Genomic DNA, 25,236 nt, shown 5'->3' on the forward strand with positions numbered 1-25,236 from the left:
GTTTTGTTATATTTGTTCATTTGTTTTATCTTTTAGATTCCACATACAGTGATCATGTACAGTATTTGTATTTCTCTGTCGGACTTATTTCACTAAGGCTAATGCCCTCCAGTTCTACCCATTCTGTTGCAAATGGCAACATTTCATTCTTTTTTATGGCTGAGTAGTATTCTGTTGTGTGTGTGTGTGTCTATCTATATATCTATATAGATATAGATAGATATAGAAAGATAGACGCATACACCACATCTTTATCCATTCTTCTGTTGATGGACACTTAGGGTGCTATATCTAGGCAATTCTGCTATGAACATTTGGGTACCTATATGTTTTTGAATTTGTGTTTCTGTTTTCTTTGGATATATACCCAGGATTGGAATTGCTGCATCATAGAGTGGTTCTATTATTAAAGAGGTCTAACTTTATATAATGAACAGAAAATTATTTTAGACTTGGATTCCCATTCTTCCAATTTTCTAGATAGAATTAGAACATTGATTTCACACAGTTATTCTTTGTTCCTTTATTTTTCTGCCTGTAGTTGATTCATGCTGCTAAGGGAGAAGCCATCAGAATCAGGTCTATTTTGAGATCCCTGATTCCACTGGGAGATTTGGTGGGAGTAATCAGCATTGCTTTTCAGATGCCAACGATAGCCAAAGGTAAGGTGAATTTCCATTCTTTGTAATTCAGTAGGTCGTGGATGGTGTGATGTTTTCAATAAGATCATCAGTACCCACGGTTTCTTTCCCTGCAGCATAGTTACACTACATAAGTTTCTTTTAAAAAATGAACTACATCTGTATCATTCTTCTAGATTCCACACATATGTGTTAATATACAATATTTGTTTTTCTCTTTCCGACCTCACTCTGTACGACAGACTCTAGATCCATCCACATCTCTACAAATGACCCAATTTCATTCCTTTTTATGGCTGAGTAATATTCCACTGTATGTATGTTAACACATATCTGTGAAATCTAGAAAAATGATACAGATGAACCAATTGGCAGGGCAGGAATAGAGAGGCAGATGTAGAAAACGGATGTGTGAACATAGAGGGATGAATTGGGAGATTAGGATTGACATATATACCCTACCATGTGTAAAAAAGATAGCTAGTGGCAACCTGCTGTATAGCACCGGGAGCTCAGCTTGGTGCTCTGTGGTGACCTAGAGCGGTGGGGTGGAGGGTGGTGTGAGGGAGGTCCAAGAGGGAGGGAATATATGTATACATATAGGTGATTCACTTCATCATACAGCAGAAACTAACACAACATTGTAAAGCAGCTATACCCCAATTTAAAAAATATATTTTTTATAAAATATTTTCTACATGCATTGTTTTTAACCAAGCTCTGTTTCCAAAGAGATTTTAAGTCTTCTTCAGGTGACATTTCAGTTTCCAGAAAAGGGAAATAAGCATCTCAGCTGTTTTATCTAATGTCTCTCCTAGAGTTCTTTGGTCCCCTGTTCTTCTCTTTCTTGACAGCAACACCTTAATTCACTCTTTTTGATAGTTTTCTTGGTCACTTTCTTATAATGCTTTTTTTCTAAAACAATGGTCATAGGTTTTGACTTAGTGACTTAAAAATTGCCAGTGTGTTGAAAGAAGTGCCCTTTTCAAGACTGAGGAGAACATTTTGGAAAGATTTGTTTCTCCCCATTTTAACTCAACGTTTATCGTTCTTTTACAACGTGCCATCTTTGGTTTAGAACTGCTTGTGATTAATTTTCCAATGTTAACTCAAAAGCATGTAAAATAAAGTCAACAGACTCTCCATATAAACGCCCAGAAGCTGTGATTCCTTACAGCCCTGCTTGTGTTAGGTTGGGAGGAGATGGGAGGGCCCAGCTCAGGAAGGATGGAGTGAGGAGCTGATGCTTTACTGTGGAGGTGGTGATAGGGCCCCGATTCTCCCCCATGCTGAGCCCCTGCACTAGCCCAGACTACAACAGAAATGGCACATGGCCTGGGCCCAAGGCCTAATTCCCTGTTGGTAATTCACTCTCTGCCTCCCATAAAAAAATTTAAGCAGTTACTGAAGGCACCTAAAAGATATGTTAGGTCCCAAATTATACTTTATTCTCCCTTTTTTCCAATGGCAGTTTTGCTCTGTTTTCCAGACTTCATTGGATATTGTTACATATATCATTTTTATACAAACTTCTGATTTTAGAACGAAAACACATTTAGATAGGAAGTATACGTGATGACCCTTTTCTTTCATGAATTATGCCCAGAGAAGATTAGCTGTCAGTACCTCAAGTCAAGAATGAGGGGACCACTGTGTAATGGCAAGCAGTCTACCCTACTTGCCGGCCGTATTGTTAGGAAGTAAAGTTTCGTGTTGGCTAACCTTACACACCCACATCTTCAGGTGACACAAACAGCCATGATAACTGAATACCCATTCTAAATTTAGGGAAAGCTGGACCTTAAAAATTGTCCCCTAGCTTTTTGTCTTGCTCATTTTAGGCAGTTTCTTTTTCTTGTGTATAAACAGACTCTCCTCATTTACCTTCTTTCACCTTACTTCTAACTCGCATTCATTTACTTAACTAAAATATCTTGTCTTTCCCCTACATTCTGAGCCACAAAATTGACACTCTCAGGAAAAAAGATAAGAATAATACCAGTGACACATGGATTAGGGAATAAAAAAATGCTAGCCTTTATGGTTAAAATCAGTAATAACAAAGAACCAAAAACAAGGACTGTAAGAGTGTCCAGATGTCCCTTTCAGAATTGCCCCAAAAGTCTCAATATACCTCCTTTTCCTCCAGTTATCTGTCTTTACTAGCCTTTAAGATTTTCCAAGTTAGTTTCTTTCCTGTCCTATTTAGTTGAGTTATAGTAACGTTATGACTTTTTTGTCATAAATATGCAGTATATTGTCTACCTGAGGATTTAAAGGATTTTTTGTGAACTATCACAGTCACACTGAAAGCTAATTTTTAAAACACCATCTACTGGTCATTGTTAAATTGATGCTTTTTTTTTTTAAATCTTCTTTCTTTTTATGGAGAATGTAGACAGAAACTGGTATGTTTTTATTTTGCTGTGGTATGCATTAAATCAACTTTTAAAACTTAAACCATCAATATTTCTTCTTAGGTTTCAATGACAAGTCAGTTGTTTCTTTAAGCATCACCAGCTATTGCTGATAATTCCTATTATATGTTCTGTATTTAGTATGTGAAGTTTGCCTCTAAACATTAGTACCCTGCCCCTCAGTATTAGCTAAGGACTTTCTCATACATTTTTTTCCTAGGCCGTGAGTTTTATTTTTAATTTTTATTTTATATTGGAGTATAGTTGATTTATAATGTTGTATTAGTTTCAGGTGTACAGCAAAGTGAATCAGTTATACATATACATATATCTATTCTTTTTGAGATTCTTTTCCCATATAGGCCATTACAGAGTATTGAGTAGAGTTCTCTGTGCTATACAGTAGGTCCTTGTTGATTATCTATTTTATATATAGTAGTGTGTATATGTCAATCCCAACCTCCTAATTTATCCCTCCCCCCCACCTACCTTTCCCCTTTGGTAACCATAAGTTTGTTTTCTAAGTCTGTGAGTCTGTTTTCTGTTTTGTAGATAAGTTCATTTGTATCATTTTTTAGAATCCTCATATAAGTGATATCATATGATATTTGTCTGGCTTACTTCACTTCGTATGATCATCTCTGGGTGCATCCATGTTGCTGCAAATGGCATTATTTCATTCTTTTTTATGGCTGAGTAATATTCCATTGTATATATGTACCACATCTTTTTTATCCATTCCTCTGTTGATGGACATTTAGTTTGCTTCCATGTCTTGGCTATTGTAAATAGTGCTGCAGTGAACACAGGGGTGCATGTATCTTTTCGAATTATGGTTTTCTCTGGATATATGCCCAGGAGGGGGATTGCTGGATCATATGATAGCTCTATTTTTAGTTTTTTAAGGAACCTCTATACTGTTCTCCATAGTGGCTACACCAATTTACATTCCCACCAACAGTGTAGCAGGGTTCCCTTTTCTCCACACCTCTCCAGCATTTGTTGTTTCTAGACTTTTTGCTGAGGGCCATTCTGATGGGTCTCATACATTTTTATTATAATTATCCTAGCACTAGAGGGTAGCCCAAAATGATAATGAAAGAAGGAGGAGTTTAGAAAAAATAAGAGGCAAGTGTCTAATCTCAAAAGTAGATATTCTTTTCCTGCAGCTCTTGGTCCAGACAGGTTTGGGCAGATTGTGTGAGGTAGTCATTTTAGGTGGATGAATAATGCAGGCAGCACAGGGTAAAGCCAGTGCAGCTGGCCCTCCTTGGGCCAGTTCATTTTCCAGGAGTCTGAGAGGAGGCAGTTCATCAGCTGTACTGTCCCCAGTGTGTCTGAGGAGGTGGAGAGCATAAAGCAGCAGCCCATCCATGAGTCTTCATTCCCAGGCAGCTGGAGTTGCAGCATTCCTTAAAATGAATGTCCACCTGAATGAGTGTTTAAAAAACAAATCTTATTTCAGGATCAATGAGTTGCTTATCATTTCCTTAGGCACAGCTTTCTGTTAGAAGAATAGAATCCTATAAATTACCTATAATGTGATTTTTTAGGAGAATGGAACTGGAGTTTCATGTAGATTTTTAATCAAAAATTAGAGCATGCTGATTTAACATAAGGATTAAATTACCTCGGGTTGGATTTTAAATCCAATTTTACTTAGTTTAAATCTAACTTTGCCAATGACTAGATGTGCCATTTTGGACAAGTTATTTAACTTCCCTAAAAGTCGCTTTTTATCTTGTGTTAAAGGAAGATAATAAGACCACCTTCATAGTGCACGTGTGAAAATTGTATGGAAGTGTGTCTGGAACATTCCTAACATAATACCTGACAACAGCACAAATGACAAGCATTGTTATTCTTATTATTGTAATTACAGGAAGGAAGGTATTAGGTGTATTAGTTATTATTAATTATAAGGAATGGAAGTGATTTCGTATTAGTCTTCAGTCTAATTTCCTTTAAAACATTGTTATTTGTTCATTTTCATGATTCAAATATCAAATTCATTCATCGACTGTGAATGAAAACAAAAGCGTTGTGACTGTATTCTTTCAGGATGGGTATGGTCATGTATCATCTTTCTTTCCCTGGGTCCTTCTTTCTCCAACATTGCATCAGTAATAAAGATTCTGTGATAGTATTTGCAGAGTCTTAGAGTGTGTGGTCAGCAGCAATGTGGCATAATTATCACGTGGTCAAACAGAAAACAAGTTTGTTCTCCAGTATTTTCAATGGGCACATAATTCCCTAATTCTTCATATCAGTGATGCCTTCTACGAATCTACAGAGCTATACTAAGGAATTCACTCCTCTGTATAGGCATCAAGCCTTGACTGTTGATAGAGAAGATAACATGTCTCTCAAATATGTTTTAAATGTTATTAAATGCTATTATGATGAATGAAACATCTTTCATTTGAAAGTCAGACTGGTTCCTGGAGTTTTGTTCATTATCCTGTAATTGTCTGAGCCATAAATATGTAAATGATGTAAATGTACCATGTTTATCACATAGGGTACATGAACTTTATTAATGTTTTATTAAGTTTTCAAGAGGTTCTTGTATTGAAAAGAATGCAAACCTTGCTTTACATTTTAGCTTTATGATATTTACTCTTAGTTTTACAGTTTGGATTTTGGGTGCCGTTTTGTTTCCTTCTCGGTATCTGGCATAATGCTGTGTCCTAATCTTATACACAGTTAACAAATGGATGCCCAAATAACATTTAAATGACCATGGATTTACACTACACTGCCCTATTGCCTCAGCTAAGTCCCAGCCTTTGCTTGAGGGTAGTAGAGGGACAGAAAACCATTCACCGGATAACTTTATTTAAAACACGAGAAGGCTGGAAAGTAGCCATTTGTAATCTATTTCATTAACAACGATGTGTCACCTTCTCTTTTTTAGATGGGAATGTGGTGGAGCCTGACATGTCTGCGGGGTTCTGCCCAGATCACAAGGCAGCCATGGTTTTGTTCCTTGACAGGGTCTATGGAATTGAGGTTCAAGATTTCCTCCTCCATCTTCTCGAGGTTGGCTTTCTGCCAGATCTGCGGGCTGCTGCTTCTTTAGATACGGTAATGATCTGAACAAATGACTTCTGCAACTTTTAACTCTTCAACCTCTGCCATATGATATTTTTTCATAGATATGTTCATTCATTCATTGTCACCAAATGGTTATTGAGTGCCTATTATATTTTTAGGCAAACATAGGGTAAACAGAAAGCAAAATAGACTATATCCTCAAGGAACTCACTGAATAGTGGAGAAAATGGACAACCTGAAGAGTAAGATAAGAATTCTGATCAGGTGCAATGGAAGACAATAGAAAGTTGATATAACCCTAATTTGGGAGGTCACAGTGGCTCCTGTTCACTTCGAAGTCAACATAAATAATTATGCATCTCAACAAAAGCAGTTAAAATATTGAGCAGGTTTAGTGGACATTGTTGAGTCATGCCAATCACAGTATCCTCCCGGTGCCTTCATTTATTAACGTACATATAGCCACAAATCTGTCCTGTGAATCCAGTGGCCAGTATTGAGAATCTGCCATTATCAGTGTAAGTGTTCTACTATTTGAAACATTGTAAAATAAGCTGAAACTCTAAACGTTATTCTAGTAGCTATAATAATACCTCTTTTTATTCTCAATTAAATGAGTCTTTTTGATATCAGAGGAAATCAGATCTTGAGTTGTCAGTAGTGAAAGCTGTGAGAGGAGAATCACAAAAATGAAACTGAATTTTTTTGTTTTTTTGGTTGTGTTCATGTGAAATTCTGAACCTAAGTAGTATAGTTGATAACATGGTAGGACAATCAGCCTTTGGTTATTGATGCTGGTGGACATGAACAGAAATATAATTAATACTCATACATAGAATTCAGAAAGAATTTATGTATTTGAGATCTACTGTGAGAATAAACTCCTTTCTCTTACCTCTCCTAGTAAAGGGAAGCACTCACATTCTTTGATATCATTAGTGTCTTTATCTTTCATCTATCCTACCCTTGATATTTTATTTTATTAAAAATTTTTTTTAATTTATTTAATTAATTTATTTTTGGCTGCATTGGGTCTTCGTTGCTGTGCGCAGGCTTTCTCTAGTTGTGGCTAGCAGGGGCGACTCTTCGTTGTGGTGCGCGGGCTTCTCATTGTGGTGTCTTCTCTTGTTGCAGAGCACAGGCTACAGGCTCAGGGGCTTCACTAGTTGTGGTGCACAGCCTTAGTTGCTCTGCAGAATGTGGGATCTTCCCGGACCAGGGCTCGAACCCGTTTTCCCCTGCATTGGCAGGCGTATTCTTAACCACTGCGCTACCAGGGAAACCCCCAATATTTTATTTTAGAACATGAACCTCTGGGGCTCTTTGAAGAGATAGATATTACTTCATTAATTTTTATCTATTTATGAGCAATTGAAAATTGATTGTCTTTAGTGATAAAAAAGCATATGAACCACAGGTAAATCTGTAACAGAGGAATCCGTTTCCGTATTACGTACTTTTGTCGTTTTCTAGGTAATGAAAGTACACGTCAACTTGTGGATCCCTTTGAAAATTGTCTCCTGCCCAACACAAATGACTGTCTCCTCTCCAATTCCTTTCTAGGCTGCTTTGAGCGCTACAGACATGGCCCTGGCCCTCAATCGGTACCTTTGCACGGCCGTGTTGCCTTTGTTAACAAGATGTGCTCCTCTTTTTGCCGGCACTGAGCACCATGCTTCCCTCATTGACTCATTACTTCACACTGTGTACAGACTTTCTAAGGGCTGCTCACTTACCAAAGCTCAACGAGATTCCATAGAAGTGTGTTTACTCTCCATTTGTGGGTAAGTGGGCAATGAAGTCTATACCAAGTTTCTTCTTCTTTAAGAAAGAGAATTTAGTCTCTGGCCCTTGACAAATTGTTTTGAATGTTGTCAAAAATTTCTGGACCATAAAATTAATTCATTTTATGTGCTGGGGTATGAGTCTTACCAGAGTGCCCTTGCTCCTGATCAAGTTCAGGAGTGTTCCTCCAAGACTCTCTCGGTATCTAGCCATTGGATACAGTGTTGGACCAATGATGCTATTCTGGATGTTGGCATGTGAGCTGTCGCCGGCCACGTTAGTGTAATATTAATAGATTCTCCCCTTTGCACTGTGTGATGGTTTTAACTCCTCTTCCAGAAGAGAAGAGAAAACAGAGACTTATTAAAGATAAAAAATATATGTAGTATAATATTAAAGTATGACCTATTGTGACAGTGATGAAGACAGACTATTTCCTCCAGCCTGGAAAGCCGCTTCCTATAGATAGAAGTGTTTGAAGGTCTTACTCTGAAAACCAGAAGCATATCTTCTCCTTTTGAGGTTCTGACAGTCAAAGTGACAATTTCTCAGGCCTCTAGCTAGGATTATGGTTTCTTTCTGATGGACAGGAGCTCTTGGAGGTGAAAGCTTGCAGCCTGCCCAGCACATTGGTAAAGGAAAGGTTTTCACTCATAGTGGAATGAGTGTATGGGTGTAGGAGCCAGATGGGACTGAGGGAGGTTAAAAAAAAGAAGAAAAAAAAAAAAAGGTTAGTTCATAATCTAATTTTAGTTCCCTGACCCCAAAATTCTGTGAAATGGAATCAAAATATCTGTCTCACTGACTTTTTCTAAATATTAAATGAGATGAAGCAGTCAGGATTGCCGACACAGTAAATGGTCACTGTGTGTTAGTTTTCTTTCCCTTTCTCCTCTGGCAAAATTTCGGTCTCAGTCTTTTTCTCTTCCTCTTGTTCCTACACTCCCTCCTCTTTCTGCTTCTGATCTGGGCATTGAAGACCCTTCCCACTCACTGGAGTGAGGGAAGAAGCATTTACTAAATTAGTAGCGACAGTGGGGTCTGCAGTTGTGAGTGGTAGCAAGGGAAAGAGCAGAAGAGGAACATCTCCTGTAGCAAATAAGGGTTGGTCCTCAGATCAGGGAGCTAGAGATGAGTTGGAAATGTAGCTTTTTACAAAAGTATGTAACTATTGGTTAATCTCTGGATTAGGAACACCTAAAATTAACATCATCTGAAGAGAGGTGTAGGTACAGTTTCTTGGCATGTATAATCTAGTCTAGTGAATTATTCTACTTAGTTTAGACATTATTAAATGTTCATTATTAAAATTAGCTTTGTTCCACCAGCCAATTGAGACCTTCTATGATGCAGCACTTACTCAGAAGATTAGTATTTGATGTCCCATTATTAAATGAACATGCAAAGATGCCTCTTAAGGTAAGTACAGGAAGTGTTTGTAGTCATTTGATTACTGGGTCCTCTGGCTTTGTTTCCTGTTACAATATGTATATCTCTCAGATACATCATGTTTAATCTTTGATGCTGGAAAATTTCTTCCAGTTATTGAAATGGGCATGTAAGTTATAGCTATGTGTACCTCAGCCTAAAATAAACAAGTAATAAAAGACCAGAGGAATCCTAAGATTGGTTTACTGTAAATCAGTGGAAATAGAAATCAATGGAAAGAAAATGGTCCACAAGAAAAAGATGAACCAAGATACTTTTAGGCTGGAAAACACAGTAATAGGCCTGGCCTAAAGTATTAGCAACCTCAAGGCATAAAAAATAGGTTTGAAAAACAACATTTTCTAAGTTGGTAATCAAATGACAGTTTCCAAATATCATTTCATAAGGATCAAATATGATCTTTATGTATACGCAGTTACATTTTGTCACAGAGTAAAGTCCCTGACATTTTTGCTTCCCAGCTTTACTATTCTGTTCGTGAATGATCAAGTCTCATTCTGTCTTATTGACTTGGGAATATTTTCCTGTCATGTAATTTTTTCCTGTCATGTAATATACCAATCCTGGCTCACGATTTTAAGGTATTAGGTGTGTACCAATGTGTCATCTAGTGACATGGTCTGTGCATGGAGGTCATTGTCCTGTAGTGGACTTTTTATAGGTGACCACTCTGCTCTGCCACCTGGTAAGCATCATTTCTTCCTCATGGCCACCCAGTAATTGTGCCATGAAAAGAGGTTTAAGATAAAAATAAGCTGCTATTTTTTTTCAGCTGCTCTTACACTAAGCACACCTAGATACTTAACATAAACAATCTTTCTCTACAAAAAGTGATTTTGGTTTAATAAATCTAGAGAAATTGATGAATTATGTAAAGTAAGTTATATCCTTGCTGAAAATCCTGGGTTTTTTTATAGTTATTATCATTTGCTTGTCATGCAAAATTTTCTTAATACAAATGAGCTGGAAAATACCTGAAAAAAGATACAGTATCACTTTATGTGGTAAAACTCTTTTGCATTATAGATATTTGCCTGTTACTCTAAGCAAATTAGATCTCAGTATTTCATCATTTGAGATTCCTAAATTGTGTGTGTGTGTGTGTGTGTGAGTGTGTGATTCGTCAGTGTGAGGGAGACCAAACGAGAAGAAATATTTATACAGTAAGAGACCTAGTTAGCTTTAATAAGAGTAACACTCAATTTATTTTCCTCCTTAGCTATAGGAAAGAGGGTCCAAAAATTTACAGTTTATTCAAAAAAAATTTTATTTTAATTATTATTAATAATAATTTTATTAATTTGGCAAATAGTTGTGAATATTTTTCAGTTTATATGCCCAGAATAAATGATCCAAAGACCTACCGAATAATTGAAAAATTCCATCCATGTCTTTGAACTTCTAGTTTAGTCCCACAAAATATTTGTAGGTTAAAAACTTAAGAAGCAACATAGACCCTCAGTAAGAAAATAAATTACATCCAAAACCACCAAAGAGCTACAGATAAAGAAATTATGGAAGTAGGGCAGTTTAGGGAGTTTGTTTAGAGATGTCTGTTCTGAAGCAAATCGTAAAGTGTAATGATTCAGGGTAGGTAGAGAAGAAGCACAAATACTCAGAGGTATTGTCCCTTGAGAATGCACATTTTAGGTGCTGTATCCTCTGGGTCAGTGTGACATCAATCCCTCTGTTACATGCATGGATTCCACAGGATAACAAGTCATAAAATTGTAAGTAAATGATAGCAACTAAAGTAGAACTCAGGGGTACACAGATAACCAAACAACCTCCTAAAGAATTCTGTTCAAGATAATTTGTGAAATTGGTCATTTGGTCTTCATCTTGTGCTCAGCATTCAATTTAAGGAGACATCCTATATAAGATCTTAGTATTCTCCAAAAGAATTCATATGGGGTTGAGCAGTTCCATATCAGTTGGCCTTATCACGTGGCATTGGCATTAGAATGCCATGTGGGAGGAAATGGAAAATCTATACCATGTGTCTTTAGCTCAGTGCTCTTAGAATTGTTTTCCCACCTAGCTGCTGACAAATCATTATGAAAGATGCTGGAAATACTACTGCCTGCCTGGAGGGTGGGGAAACTTCGGAGCTGCCTCAGAAGAAGAACTTCATTTATCAAGAAAGTTGTTCTGGGGCATTTTTGATGCCCTGTCTCAAAAGGTAATTGTGGTTTTATTCGTATGATAAAACAACTGAAAAGCCATAGGGTCTTGGTAAGATAGTATTCCTAGTGGAATAGTGGAATGCTGTCTTTGCTCATCGAGACTTGACATAGTTTTATTTTTTCTCTTCATTTATAACAAATGTTGAGAATGCAATTTATATTAACTTTTCGTAGTCATGATGGTAACATGTTCCTTGTGATCATAACATTTTCTGACTTTAAAATGGCTAAGCATTTTAGGAAATTATGCACATGGGTTGATCAGTTTCTGGTGCATTTGGACTTCTTTGGACTCAAACCCTCCCTAGTCAGTCACCTCCCCAATCTTAGAAAGCCTGAAGAAATCCTGTCAAATATAAAAATATAAAATATTAAATCTCACAAAATTATAATATTCCAGTGGCCTTACTGACTTTTCCCACTTTGCTGCTACGGAGATTTAAGTACTCAGTGCTTTATGTATGTGACATTCCCTTATAGTTGCCATATTTATAATGAATAGTTCATATACTTTCAGAAGACTGGAGTGTATTATGTTAGAGAACATCAGAACAACATGCTTCGTATGCTTATGCTTAAATTATTCATCAAAATCAGTTTGAATTCCCAAAGGCGTTATCAGATGACTGGAATAGTATAACCAAGAGTTTACTGCATAATAAGGGAAGTTTATCTGTGATTACATTTGGTAGCTACAACTCAATGCTTTTTCTTGCTGAATTGCCTTGGGTAAACCCGGAGCCTTTTTGAAATAATATGTAGAAGGTATTTTGAGAAGAATTTACAGCTTTAATTTAAAATTGAACATTTAAAGTGAGATAACTTTTAAAATGGATAAACAACAATGTCCTACTGTATAGCCCAGGGAACTGTATTCAATCTCCTGGGATAAAGCAAAATGGAAAAGAATATTTTTTAAAAAAAGAACATCTAGATGTATATAACGGAGTCACTTTGCTGTACAGCAGAGATTAATACAACATTATAAATCAACTACACTTGAATTAAAAACTTTTTAATAATAAAGGAATTATTATTTTTGATTTTTAAAAAATCTACAAATACAAATTTAACTAATTATGTAATTAATATACAAATACCTCTCCCCAGAAATTTTGATTATGCATAGTATCTCCTGTAGAATTTCTTTCTCAGTACAGAATTTTATTTTTCATACCTTTGTAATGCAATACAGACCAGTTAAAATTCCTTACTCTCTGGAATGTTATACTTTGGGTATTTTTCATGTCTAGTCTTATAATGTGGTGCAGCAATAGTCCTCATTGACTGAAATTATATTATGTTGTACAGACACGTTATACATGTAGAATATTTAGGTTCACTTCATTTCCCATTATTGGAGAATAAACGTTTAGAGAAGCAAAGATTTTATTCCTTTTATGCTGCAACTGCAGTACAAAGCTTCACTCATCTCATCTTATGGGATGTCAGGCTATAGTTTCCATTTTCTAGAGAAAGAATCCTTCGGGGAGTTGAGCCAGCCCAAGGTAATTCAGATTTTCTCTTACAGCATCGTGTCAGCTGCAGTGATCATGTTGACAGCCTTTGCTCACTAGTAATGGAGTATTTATTTTTTGGTCCTCCATCTCTTCCCAGAAATATGAACAAGAACTTTTCAAACTGGCACTGCCTTGCCTGAGTGCAGTTGCGGGAGCTTTGCCTCCAGACTACATGGAGTCAAATTATGTCAGTATGATGGAAAAACAGTCATCAATGGATTCTGAAGGGAACTTTAACCCACAACCTGTTGATACCTCAAAGTATGGACTCTTTCTATTGCAGCAGATTTTTATTGTAAATGATGTGTGAAGTCTGAAATTGAATAAGGTACTAAAGTGAACTTTCTCTCATCCATGCCCCCCTTGAATTGGTATCCTTTTACTAGGGGTCCCTCTACTTGATGAAATGATAGTAGTAATAATAATGGTTCTACAAATATCAGAAGTAGATAAGATGTACCTTCTAAGAGATATACTCTTAATATCGTCAGGATTCTCTGTAAATAACCACATGGCAATACCTATAATAATGAGAATCAAGAAAGTATATCAGTTCTATTTTTTAGTTGAAATTCTACCCTAAATGTTTATTAATAATTGAAGCCAACTTCTGTGCAGAGTCTTTGATTCAGGGTGCTCCCAGCATGCAGTGCAAAGCTCTTTCTGTGAGCTACGGGGCATCACTTCATCATCACTACATCTCAGCCAGGCCTAGGGTTAGCAGCTTATGTTCAGCCTCAGAAAGCACAGCGTGAGAGTGAAGGGAATGTCAAATGAGAATATTTCTGGAAAATTTAGCATGGATTGAGAATGCGGTGTGACAACCTTAACCACAGATAACATATTACTTATCATTATGAAAGCTCTTCCATGTACCTACTTGCGTAAATTGCTCTACAGATAGGATGTTTGGGTACGTCAGGTGTCTCAGCATTTTTGTTGTTGTTACTGTCTTTAAGTAGGACCATGGTTTTCCATTTGCAAGAAGGCTGCTCTCCATGCCACATTATCTTACCCATTCCGTGGTGACTCAGCAAGATCAGTATTAGCAAGGTAGTCACTTGGTAGTTACCATCCACAGCATCTGAATTTGCTTGGGAGTTCAACTTTCAGGTCTCTGGGTGGCCCCTCAGCTGGTTTAGCTTCCATAACCAGATCCCAATTTCAAGCCAGGTGGTATGCCATTAGTTTGATAATGCCTTAAATTTGCATGTTTGGTATTTGATAACAGTCCTGTGAGAAAAGACTCTACCCCCCCAGTATTTGGCTTATGTGATTGGTCCTTTGTATCTCTTCTAAAGTAAGTAAACCAAAATACCACATGTTCACATTCCTACTTGGGTAAGTTTGTGGTTTGTTAACATACAATGTAATCTAGGATTTTAAAATAACATTAGAACAATGTTATGGCTTTGATTAATTAAATCCAATTAATGAATAAGTGTTGGGCATGTATATTAATTTACCTCGGCTAGCCCCTTTGGGGACCTCTTAACAGACTAGGTTTGCATAGTGATATCAATAATTTCTACATCTTTGTGATTTTTTACCATACTGCTTTTTAAGTATGTGAATATCATAAAGTTCAATTACTAACTGAAAACATTGCTAGAAAAGAACAGTAAACCATCTCGTTATACTAGGTTTTACTTATAATTCTATTCTCAAAGTTAATTGCATTAGTAAGTTATTTTTTCCATTCATAGGTATATTTGATAGTCCCAAGTCTTACATTTACCATCAGACTTGGTTTTCAATTGCACGGACTCCATGTCTGTTCGAGGGATTAAATATTTATTTAAGCATGAAAGACATCAAGAAGAAATGTTATCAAAACCATAAAGCATGAATTGGTTAATTACTTTTCCCTATAGTTCATATTAGTAACATCTAGAATTTATATATAGACCATTAACATTTAAAATTATTAACATATCACTAGTTGTATGCAATTAACTTAAAATTAATTTTAGTACATTTGAAATGGAACAGGTCAGATTTCAGCAGTCTTTTACCCATTTATAGTTGTTGCCTAAGAGACTTAAGTCAAAAGGAGGAATAACTTCAAAGAACGTATGTGGGAGAAAAGTATGTCTTTAAGCTTGTTGAATTTAACTATATCTTCATTCAGGTTTAAAGAAAAAATCGGTGTTATCTGTTGTCCTCTTTTTTGAATACATTTTAATTATTTTTATTTATACTCTGTATAATTTTTATTGTATATAACTTACATTAAGACATAAAGTGTGAGTCATTATAAGATGAGTGGGTAGAACCTTATCTGCTTGACTTTTCTTATATTGTTCCTACCATATGGAAAAGTAGTACCTTGTTAAACCAATTTTTTAACAGTTATGCATCGAATGGGGTATAAGCAGTCATAAGCTGTGAGTAAATTATTAATATGATTCCCTCTAAGTGCTGAAAATCAAACCTTTTTTCTTTATTTTTCTCATAGTATTACAATTCCTGAGAAGTTGGAATACTTCATTAACAAATATGCAGAACATTCCCATGACAAGTGGTCAATGGACAAGGTAAAAGTCAGAATATCACATTCTAATTCAGTACTGAACGTACCTAATGAATGATCATGGCTCAGGTATTTCTGACCATGACAATTTTCTACTTTCAAGTGAGAGCTTTAGATTAGGAAAGAACATTTAATTATGATTTGCTGACATAATAGTTAGTCTAATAAAATACTTAGTTCTGCCACTGATGTACATATAATGCACATAAGAATATTTGTGTTCATAAAAAGCACAGTGTTAAAAATTCAAAAAATCTATTAATTAAATCAAATATAGTTTCTAAACATACATTTTTGTGAGAGTAAAAAGTAGTAATAAGATGCAAAATATTATATGTAGGATGGATAAACAACAAAGTCCTATTGTATAGCACAGGGAACTATATTCAATATCCTGTGATAAACCATAATGGAAAAGAATGTGAAAAAGAATATATATATATATGTATAACTGAATCACTCTGCTGTACAGCAGAAATTAACACAACTGTACTTCAAAAAAAATTTTTTTTAAACTATCATTAGGGTCTTCAGTAAGAAATACTGGCTCTAGGTCCAGACATCTTTTAAGGGAACGTTAGCTTTATGTATAATTTTATATTAGATAAAATCTTGAAAATGATTCATCAGAATTTAGTGATTATTTACACCTTCTACTCTTCTGTTGTATTTCTTATCTCTAAGTAGATCTGCAGTTCACTTGCGAGGCAAGATGGCATGTTTTATTTGCATTGTCGAGAAAAGATAACTTGAATGGGATAACTAAAGCAGTTGCAATCCGTGATATAAGTCCTACATATATATTATGAGATTCTTCTGGAGGAAAAATGTGGTCACATTTAAGTTAAGCCTACTTAAACTTAGAGAAGATGGTTAAAATAGGGTTGTCAGAGAAATGAAGTTGAGATGAAGCAGGAATCTAAAATAAGCATGTACTGATTTGGCGCAGTGAAAATCAAAGAGCGAAGGTTCCAAGGGTTGCTTGTGTTATGTGGCAACTCAGTATCACCCTATTAAACTTTTTTTTCTTTTCTTAAAATTTATTTATTTTTATTTATTTATTTTTGGCTGTGTTGGGTCTTTGTTGCTGCATGCAGGCTTCTCATTGCGGTGGCTTCTCTTGTTGCGGAGCACAGGTTCTAGGCACACAGGCTTCAGTAGTTGTGGCTCGCGGGCTCTAGAGCGCAGGTTCAGTAGTTGTGGCGCACGGGCTTTGTTGCTCTGTAGCATGTGGGATCTTCCCGGACCAGGGCTCGAACCCGTGTCTCCTGCATTGGCAGGCGGGTTCTTCACCACTGCGCCACCAGGGAAGCCCCACCCTACTAAACTTGATGTTAAGTTTCAGTCTTTGCCTCAGCCAACCAGTCCCTCTTTCCAAGAAACCCCCTTTTTGTTTTGTTAAGCGTATGGCTCTTTCTTTGTTCAGTAACTTAATCGATTTACTAGGTAAGTCAGTAAGAGTGAAGTATCTGTCCTCTATAAAGACTGAGCTGGTGGGGTGGTGATGGAGAGGAGATTTACAGGAAGGCAGTCCTGAGCTATTTCAGCCTAGTTACCCGGATCCCATAGACATACATGAAATGATATAGGGAAACGGTGAATGCACCAAATTATATGGGCAAAATCACGTGGAACAAGTGTGTTGAGAGGTCATTGGACAAAGGGGTGGGCAAAACAAGTAGCATTATTCCGGGAGGCTTTCAAACAAGCCAGCTGCTCCAGTTTTCCTGTTCAAAATGAGTGTTTCCCACTTACTCGTCACACAGGTTGGGGTCCCAAGATGGGCCAAAATGAATATCATAGGGGTCGTGCAGCCTTTAGCCTCCTCCTAGGGGAGGGCTATTGACATAATCACAGACCTGTCTAAGGAAGACTGGATGCATTTAATCTCTGGATAAAAAGATTTGTTCCAAGTGGTTACTCAAAATAATATTGACTATGATGAAATTCTTTCTATTGACTTACGCTGGATAAAGTTCAAACCTTAATCCTTATCTTGGTTCATTTTAGATTTACTTTATCAAGTACACACTTAAACACATGTACACCTACACTCTAAAATTAAAGCATGTAAAACAATTTTGATTTTTTTTTTTAGTTGGCAAACGGATGGATTTATGGAGAAATATATTCAGACTCGTCTAAAGTTCAACCATTAATGAAGCCATATAAACTATTATCTGAAAAGGTGATGTGTTTATTTTTTGAGTTTATATGGTTTTAATTTGGGGGGGAAGTTTTTTCTTTGTTATGTAAATTTCTTATTAACACGTCTATTTTACATATACTATTTTACCTTTTCTCAAAGGTCCCATTTTTTATGTATTGTTTTTTTCTCTGTAGTACCATTTTCTGTCAGTATTTAATTGGTTATTCTCTTCTCTACTTAATACTTTTCTGTTTCTTTTTTATTTTTATTCCTCTCCTGTATTTTTAAGAACTTTACAAAATATTCTTTTCATTCTTAAGAGTTTTTTGATAAGGGATAATGAAGTAATATATTGTAATATGCTTATTATTTATGTTTTCATATATTTTACTTCTTTGAGTCCCCACTTTTCAAGCAGTATCTTGAAAAGTGAAGTGAAAAGGATTTTCTAGGTTGGTGCTTACAGAGGAAGTTACTTCTCTGCTTCAAGAGAAGCAGATAAACGGCTTCAAGCACATGGCATATAATCTGGGACTTCTTCCTAACTGTGTTTCTCCTTCCTAGTTTCTGTCTGAAGTATCAGAATCTGGGAAACTAAAGGAAATTAGCCTCATGCTGTATAATAAGATAGGATCCCTCTTAGCAGCATTAGTCAAACGAGGTCTCAGCTCACACTCTGCTCTTCAGAATTTTTACTCTCCTTTTTTATTTTTAAATAAACAATGCTAATCAAAAAATTTTAGGTGAAGACAGAGTATTTCAGAACAAAGCATTAAATATTTAAAATTTTTGTTTAGGTTCATAATACCCCACCCTTTTCTGATTTTTTTCTAGGAGAAAGAAATTTATCGCTGGCCAATCAAAGAATCTTTAAAAACTATGCTGGCCTGGGGGTGGAGAATTGAAAGGACACGGGAGGGAGACAGCATGGCCCTTTATAACCGGACTCGTCGTATTTCCCAGACAAGCCAGGTAAGAATCACAGTGATGAATCCACTGTTTATGTTATTTTAAAATAATTTGAATATTACATTTAATTATTGTGTTTTCCAAAACAACTAACTTGAAATTCTGAAGACTAACATAAAGTTCAGAAGGGGGAAAACGCTGTTCCTTTTAATTTAAGTGAGTTTAGGTCTTGGTTAAAGTACTGGAGTTGATGTACCAGGTTGTGCTTCTGACAGTATATAAAGGAGTACTCGATGATAAAGTCTTAAAGTTATGCTGATGAAGGATGTAAAATATGTTCCTTTATCCACGAAAAGGTTGTCTACAGAGCTTTTGTCTCCTTACCAGTAAGAACTGAAGGTTGGTTCTTAGGAGCTAGAGAGGCGGTCAGATAGTAGTGATCCAGATCTAAAACCCCCACGTATGCTCCATACAAGTGGGCTTGAGCACCTGTCCACGTGCGAAGGGAAGATATGAACCAGACAGGCAGCGCAGGAATCGAAGAGCACGCCGCTAGTGGATCAGGTCAAGGGTCAACTTAACAAGGCTTGGCTGTGGGGCTTCTGTGTTCAAGATGGCAGAATAAGGACAGCCTTGACCTTGAGAACCTAGGGTTCAAGGAGGGGACCAGATACCACCTGGCCCTTTCATTTCTCCTGGGAGCTAAACCTGTCGTCGTCCCTTTCCAGACTGCTTGGGCCACTGCCTTTGGTTTAACCAAACTATTGTGTTCATTATTGCCATTTATGCAGATGACATTTTGGAAAAAAAGAAAATGAAGGTACTCAAAGCGTGTGCTTCCCACGCTTCCTACTTGAAATATAGTACTGTTAAATACATTAAGTTCTGATCTGGGCATGTTTTACATCATATTCTCTTAAGTACCCTGGAGATAGAAGCTGTAAAAGCATATTGTACAGTGTTACCATGTATGTGCACAGTTCTAACTAAATCACATTTTGTTTTAATCTGTTTGAACAAATATTGAGCACAAACTGAGGACTAGGTGATAGGAATACAAAGATAATAAGATCCAATTCTACTCCTGAAGACTCACAATTTGGTGTTAGAGACAGTCTTGTTAAACCTACCACAACAGTAAGATTTAGGCTAGTGGTACGTACAAGATGCTCAGAGTGCAGAGAATGGAATGATGTCTTTTTTTTTTCCTGTAAGTTGTATAGGAGATAAGGAAATTATTACATAATGGAAGTGGCTTTAAGCTCTGCCAGGAAAAATAAAATAGATTCTCCCACTGCCCTTCATAGCAAAAATTATGTCTAATCTAAAATTGTATATGTTGAATGAGAACATGCCCTTTGAAACAATAACGGTGCCGATTCTGTGGGCCAGCAATAAAGGGTAGAAATGGTAGGAGGCAGACAAGAAAAAAAGACCTGTCTATTAGCCAGAAAACCTGGCTATATAACATGCTGGAGCACAGCCCAGAAAACCAGAAAACCTGGTTTATAGCCAGAAAACCTGGTTTATAGCCAGAAAACCTGGCTATATAACATGCTGGAGCACAGCCCAGAGAGGGCAAGGGAAGGGCTGCAACAGAAAGGGGTACTCCGTTCTCTTGTTGCTGTCTTTGCCATACCTTTTCCTGCCACTGCTGTCAGAGCAAGTAGGGCAGACTGCTGAGTATGCCTCTGCCTGTCTTATCTATAGAATTTTTCAAAAATACCAGAAAAGGGAGAGAAGCAAAGGTTCATCCCACAGTTTTAGCCACGCTCACCAGAAGACTAAAATAACTTATAGATTTAATACTTTTGCGAGCATCTCTGAAAAAAAAAAAACCAGTAACCGATGATGAAACATAACAAACTCCAAAATGGTACTGGATCATGTCAGATATAAAATGTTAACGCGAAATTTAAGAAACTGATTCTAAAACATCGGAAGTGATTACAGACTCTGTAAATTAAAATGCACAAGCTATAACCAATCCATCTTCAGAAAAGGATTACCTTGTTTTAACCCCAGGAAAATCATAATTATGTTTTTCTGAATTTCAATAAACTTTTCTCAAGATGGCTAAAAAATAATTGTGGAGGATGTGTATATTTCTGCTCTTCCTTACACCCTGCTTAGCTCCTCGTGCAGTTTTCAGTTCCCATTAAGCCCTCAATAGATACTATTAATTGATACCCATATAATCATCTCTTAAGTCTTAATGATTTTCAGAGTGACATGTGTGACATATGACATATATTGTTAAATCTCCTACGTTATTTCAAAATATTAGGAGGTGCTTATGCCAGATGTACAGATTAAGAGGGACAGCTCTGGAGGTAGACCACTGGGGCTTCAATCCTGGGACCACCACTTTCTAGATATAAACTGCTGGGCACGTTACTCAATCTGTTTACCTCAGTAAATGGTAACTCTTATTATTACCATTATTGTTTATATATTTTTAATGCCAGGGAACATTTCTTCAAAGGTAAATAAAAGAGGGTGTTTGAGTTTGTAGTACTTTGACCTTTCAGTAGTTTAAAAAAAAAGAAAGCATATTTCTGTATTTCTATCAGTATCAGAAACAGAGAGCAACAAATGCCACAAATATATTTTTAATCCTTACCATTATTTTCACACAAACATTCTTTAAGCATGATCCAACATTATTTGAAATGTTAAAATAGCTTGCCATTTCTTAATTACTAACCTAACAGTATTATCATCTTTTTCAGTTATCATCTTGCCAAACTTCTTAATGTCTTTTCTTCTCTCCATTACTGATTCCCCATGTGACTATAAAGATGTTTTCTATTATATAATAGATACACTCTTGAATAAATTAAGGAACACTTTTGGTGGCATCACTTTATAGTAAGGACTGCAGTTGGGTGAATTGAGATCACTTGTTGACATGATTCTGGAGCTATTCTTAGCTTCCTTCCACTGGGGCTCAGCACTCCATCTGCGAGGCAGAAGTGGCCTGTGTTTAACTCAGTCGGATCTGGCCCAGCCTGTCTGGGTTGAAATCCTGGCCTCACCATGGAGTAGATAGCTTTTTTGTGAGCTCAGGCAAACTGCTTAACCTCTCTGTGCTGCAGTTTTCTCCTTTTTAAAATGAAACAGAAGAGAGCATCTAATTTAAAAGATTATTGTGAGAATTACATGTTGTGATGCTTATAAATCACTTAAAGGAGTGACAGGCGTATATTTCAATGTTAGACCTAATTATGATCATTATTATTTTTACGTGGATCAATAACATTGTTAATGTCTTTTGTTTACCATGAACACCACATGAATCATGATTTCAGGAAATTTGCCACTCAATTAGGGTTTTGTAATGTGCATATTAAGGTAATATATGGACAATGACAAAGCCAATAACTTGATAGGATATAGAATAGAGTGTATACTTATATGTAGAATCTGATATATGACACAAATAAACTTATCTACGAAACAGAAACAGATGCACAGACATAGAGAACAGACTTGTTGCCGTCGGGGAGGGATTGATTGGGAGTTTGGGATTAGCAGATGCAAACTGTTACATATAGGATGGATCGGTGACAAGGTCCTACTGTAGAGCTCAGGGAACCATATTCAATATCCTGTGATAAACCATAATGGAGAAGAGTATGAAAAATAATATATATATATATATATAACTGAATCACTTTGCTGTATAGCAGAAATTAACACAACATTGTAAATCAACTGTACTTCAATAAAATAAAAAAAAGAATAGGGTGTATAGATGCTGATATAATTATCAGTGAGGAGATGCTGAGTAGAGCAGTAAATTGGTGGATTTTGACTTCTTGGTCATCACTCAATTCAGCAGAAAAGGAGGACATTTCTGACAATTTCAGTCCTATTCCACAGGTTCTCAGTAATTCCTTATTTACCTCCCAATTTTAATTTCTTATATCTGGTTTTTATTACACATGTAAGGTATAAATTATTTAAACAAATTTAAAAAATAAGCTTATAACCTGAGAAGAAGAGGAAGATGGGAATGAAATTTGGCAAGTGTTACCTATCTTGAACTAAAACACAGGCTAGGGTAGAGGGATGATTCGTTCATTCTTTTAACAGTTATTTACTGAGCACCTGCTGTGTTCCATGTACTAGCCTAAGCTTTTCAAATAGGTCTATGAACAAAATAGACAAAAACCTCTGCTCTCATGGAGCTTACACGTTAACGGGGAAAGTAAATAATAGATGTAAGTAAACTACATACTACATCAAAATGTGATAAATATTATGGAAAGAGAAGACGTAGCATGGAAAGGCAGATTCCGAGTGCAGAGCAGGGGAGTTGGTTAGCCTTTGGGGATGAGTTGCAGTATGATACAGGGTTATCAGAGCAGACTGCATGGAGAAGATAAATTGAAATGAAGGGAGGGAGTTGGACCTATTTGGGGGAAGGATGTTGCAAGTCGTGCACATGCTCTGAGATGAGAGTGTGGCCTGGCGTGTGTGAGGGAAAGCGAGGAATCCAGTGAGATTGGAGCTCATGAGTAGCAAGGAGATGGGAAGAAAGGTCTCAGGGGCCAAATCAGGCCAGAACATTGGGGGCCGTCTTAAGAAAGTTGACAAGTGCTTTGGAGTCAGACAGAATAACTTTAAAAACTTGATTCTGCTGTTTACGATTTACATGATATAATGACTTAAAAGTCACAAAATTCTGTCTCTTCTACTACAAAACATCTCTGGGATACATCCGCTTCCCTCCATGTCCACTGTCTTTGCTCTAATTCAGATATTTAATGTTTTGTTTTGTTTCATGCATCGCATTCAATATCCTCCTATGGAGTTTGTCTTTCTGCCTTCAATCTCCCCCTAATCAGAGGGGGTTGCCATGGGTCTGTACTGGCCTACCAGGTGGGTAGCGTATGTGAGATGAGGTTAGTGCTGGGGGGTGGGTGGCAAGGAGGGAATATGCTTTTGATTTTAGATGTCGTGTTAGGCAGAATTCTGGCTCCAAAGATGATCCCCAATCACTGTTGTCTGTAGAAAGGTTGATTTCCTGGGGCTTTGCCAATGCGATTACGTTTGCTCATGTGATCAAGGTTAATGACCTTGAGATGGGGGAGAGTCTACTGAATTACTGGTGGGTCCAGCGTAATCACAAGGATCCTTAAAAGTGGATACACTTTCCTGGCTTTGGACAGAGGAGACGTGACTACAGAAGGAAGGTCAGAGAGATGTAGTATAGCTGACTTGAAGATGGAGGAACGGGCCATGAGTCAAAAATGCGGGTGGCCTTTAGAAGCTGGGAAAGACAGGGAAAAGGTGCTTTGATAAAACCTGTAGAAAGGAACACAGCCCTGTGGACACCTTGAATTTAGCTAATTGAGACCTGTTTCAGATTTCTCATAACTTTGTGATGTTTTAAGGCACTACATTTCTGGCAGTCGCTTATCATGGCAGCAGTAGAAAATGAATACACATATAGAATCCCAAATGGAGATGGTAATGGATAGTTGAAAATGTAAGTCTAGAGCAGAGGAGCAATGCTAGGCTGGATCAACTCATTTTTGGTTTAATAAAACATGGTTGATAAATGAAATATTTAAAGTAGATGTGAATAGGGACACCTAAAGAAAGCATTTAGAATAAAGAAAGAAACAATTGAAGAGGGAACCCAGAAAGCCACAAATATTTCGAGGTCATTTATGGAAAAGGAGCCAGAGAAGGAGGCAAAGGGATCGGAGAGGGAAGTGGAGAGCCAGGTGGGTGGTTTCGTGAAACGAGGGGGCTGGTTGAGTGGTGGTTAGTCATGTCCAGCGTAGAAGGACCAGTTTGATGGTAGCTGCAAAGAGGACTTTGAATTTGGCAACTTGGAAACTGATTTCATTAGAGAGGGCAGGGGTAGTATTGTGCTGGGGAAAGAAATATACTGCGATATGTTGAAGGAAAGAGGTGACAGTGAGAGAGAAGTGGGCCTGGAGTCAGAGAGCCTGAGTTGGAATCCTGCCTGCTCAGAATTTTAGCTCTGTGACCTTGGGCGAGTCACTTAAGTTCTCTAAGTCTCAATTTCCTTTCATGGGTATTTAAGGGAGAAAAAACTGTGATTTTTATTCCACATTATCTTATGGATGGTACCCAGCAGAGGCTCAGTACTGACACAGAAGCCAAGATTCAGTTAAAACTGACCAGTGAGTTGAGTGTAACCCATGAGAACATGATTAATGGTAGCATATGATAGCCTCCCTTTGGTTCACGGGCACAGATCTGAGGTGTATTGTACCTTTTATTTAGCTTTTTGTTTATCCATGTCTGACAAGAGAATATACACAGTTATGAAATATATCAAACATAATTTCAGATTTATAAGCATGAACCAGAGTTCGTTTCTGTGGCATACTTTCCCATAATATGCCATTGGGTGGAATGAGGTAAGAGCTCCTGACAGTAAGTGAAACCCTCTTGCAGTTGATGGGAAGATAGGTTTCATTCTTGTCTTTTTAAATGAAGTATAGTTGATTTATGTTGTGTTAATTTCTGCTGTACAGCAAAGTGATTCAGTTATACGTATATATACATTCTTTTTATATGCTTTTCCATTATGGTTTATCACAGGA

At 36.9% G+C, this 25,236-nt stretch overlaps 1 protein-coding gene across 2 annotated transcripts in view; it reads left to right on the plus strand.

The window, feature by feature from the left end:
- Positions 1 to 25,236, plus strand: part of RYR2 (ryanodine receptor 2) — a gene marked incomplete at its 5' end in the record, with an annotated part of 721,806 nt that overhangs the window by 520,295 nt on the left and 176,275 nt on the right. For both annotated transcript variants that reach the window (XM_082674159.1, XM_082674158.1), the window contains 9 exons: positions 542 to 662; positions 5,976 to 6,145; positions 7,679 to 7,899; positions 9,229 to 9,319; positions 11,391 to 11,531; positions 13,153 to 13,316; positions 15,514 to 15,592; positions 17,687 to 17,776; positions 18,572 to 18,709. In XM_082674159.1, the coding sequence (XP_082530285.1) occupies positions 542 to 662; positions 5,976 to 6,145; positions 7,679 to 7,899; positions 9,229 to 9,319; positions 11,391 to 11,531; positions 13,153 to 13,316; positions 15,514 to 15,592; positions 17,687 to 17,776; positions 18,572 to 18,709 (1,215 nt within the window). The remainder of the gene's footprint in view (positions 1 to 541; positions 663 to 5,975; positions 6,146 to 7,678; positions 7,900 to 9,228; positions 9,320 to 11,390; positions 11,532 to 13,152; positions 13,317 to 15,513; positions 15,593 to 17,686; positions 17,777 to 18,571; positions 18,710 to 25,236) is intronic.

This window comes from Grampus griseus (assembly GCF_964374135.1).
Source record: "Grampus griseus genome assembly, chromosome: 16".
Taxonomy (NCBI): Eukaryota; Metazoa; Chordata; class Mammalia; order Artiodactyla; family Delphinidae; genus Grampus; species Grampus griseus.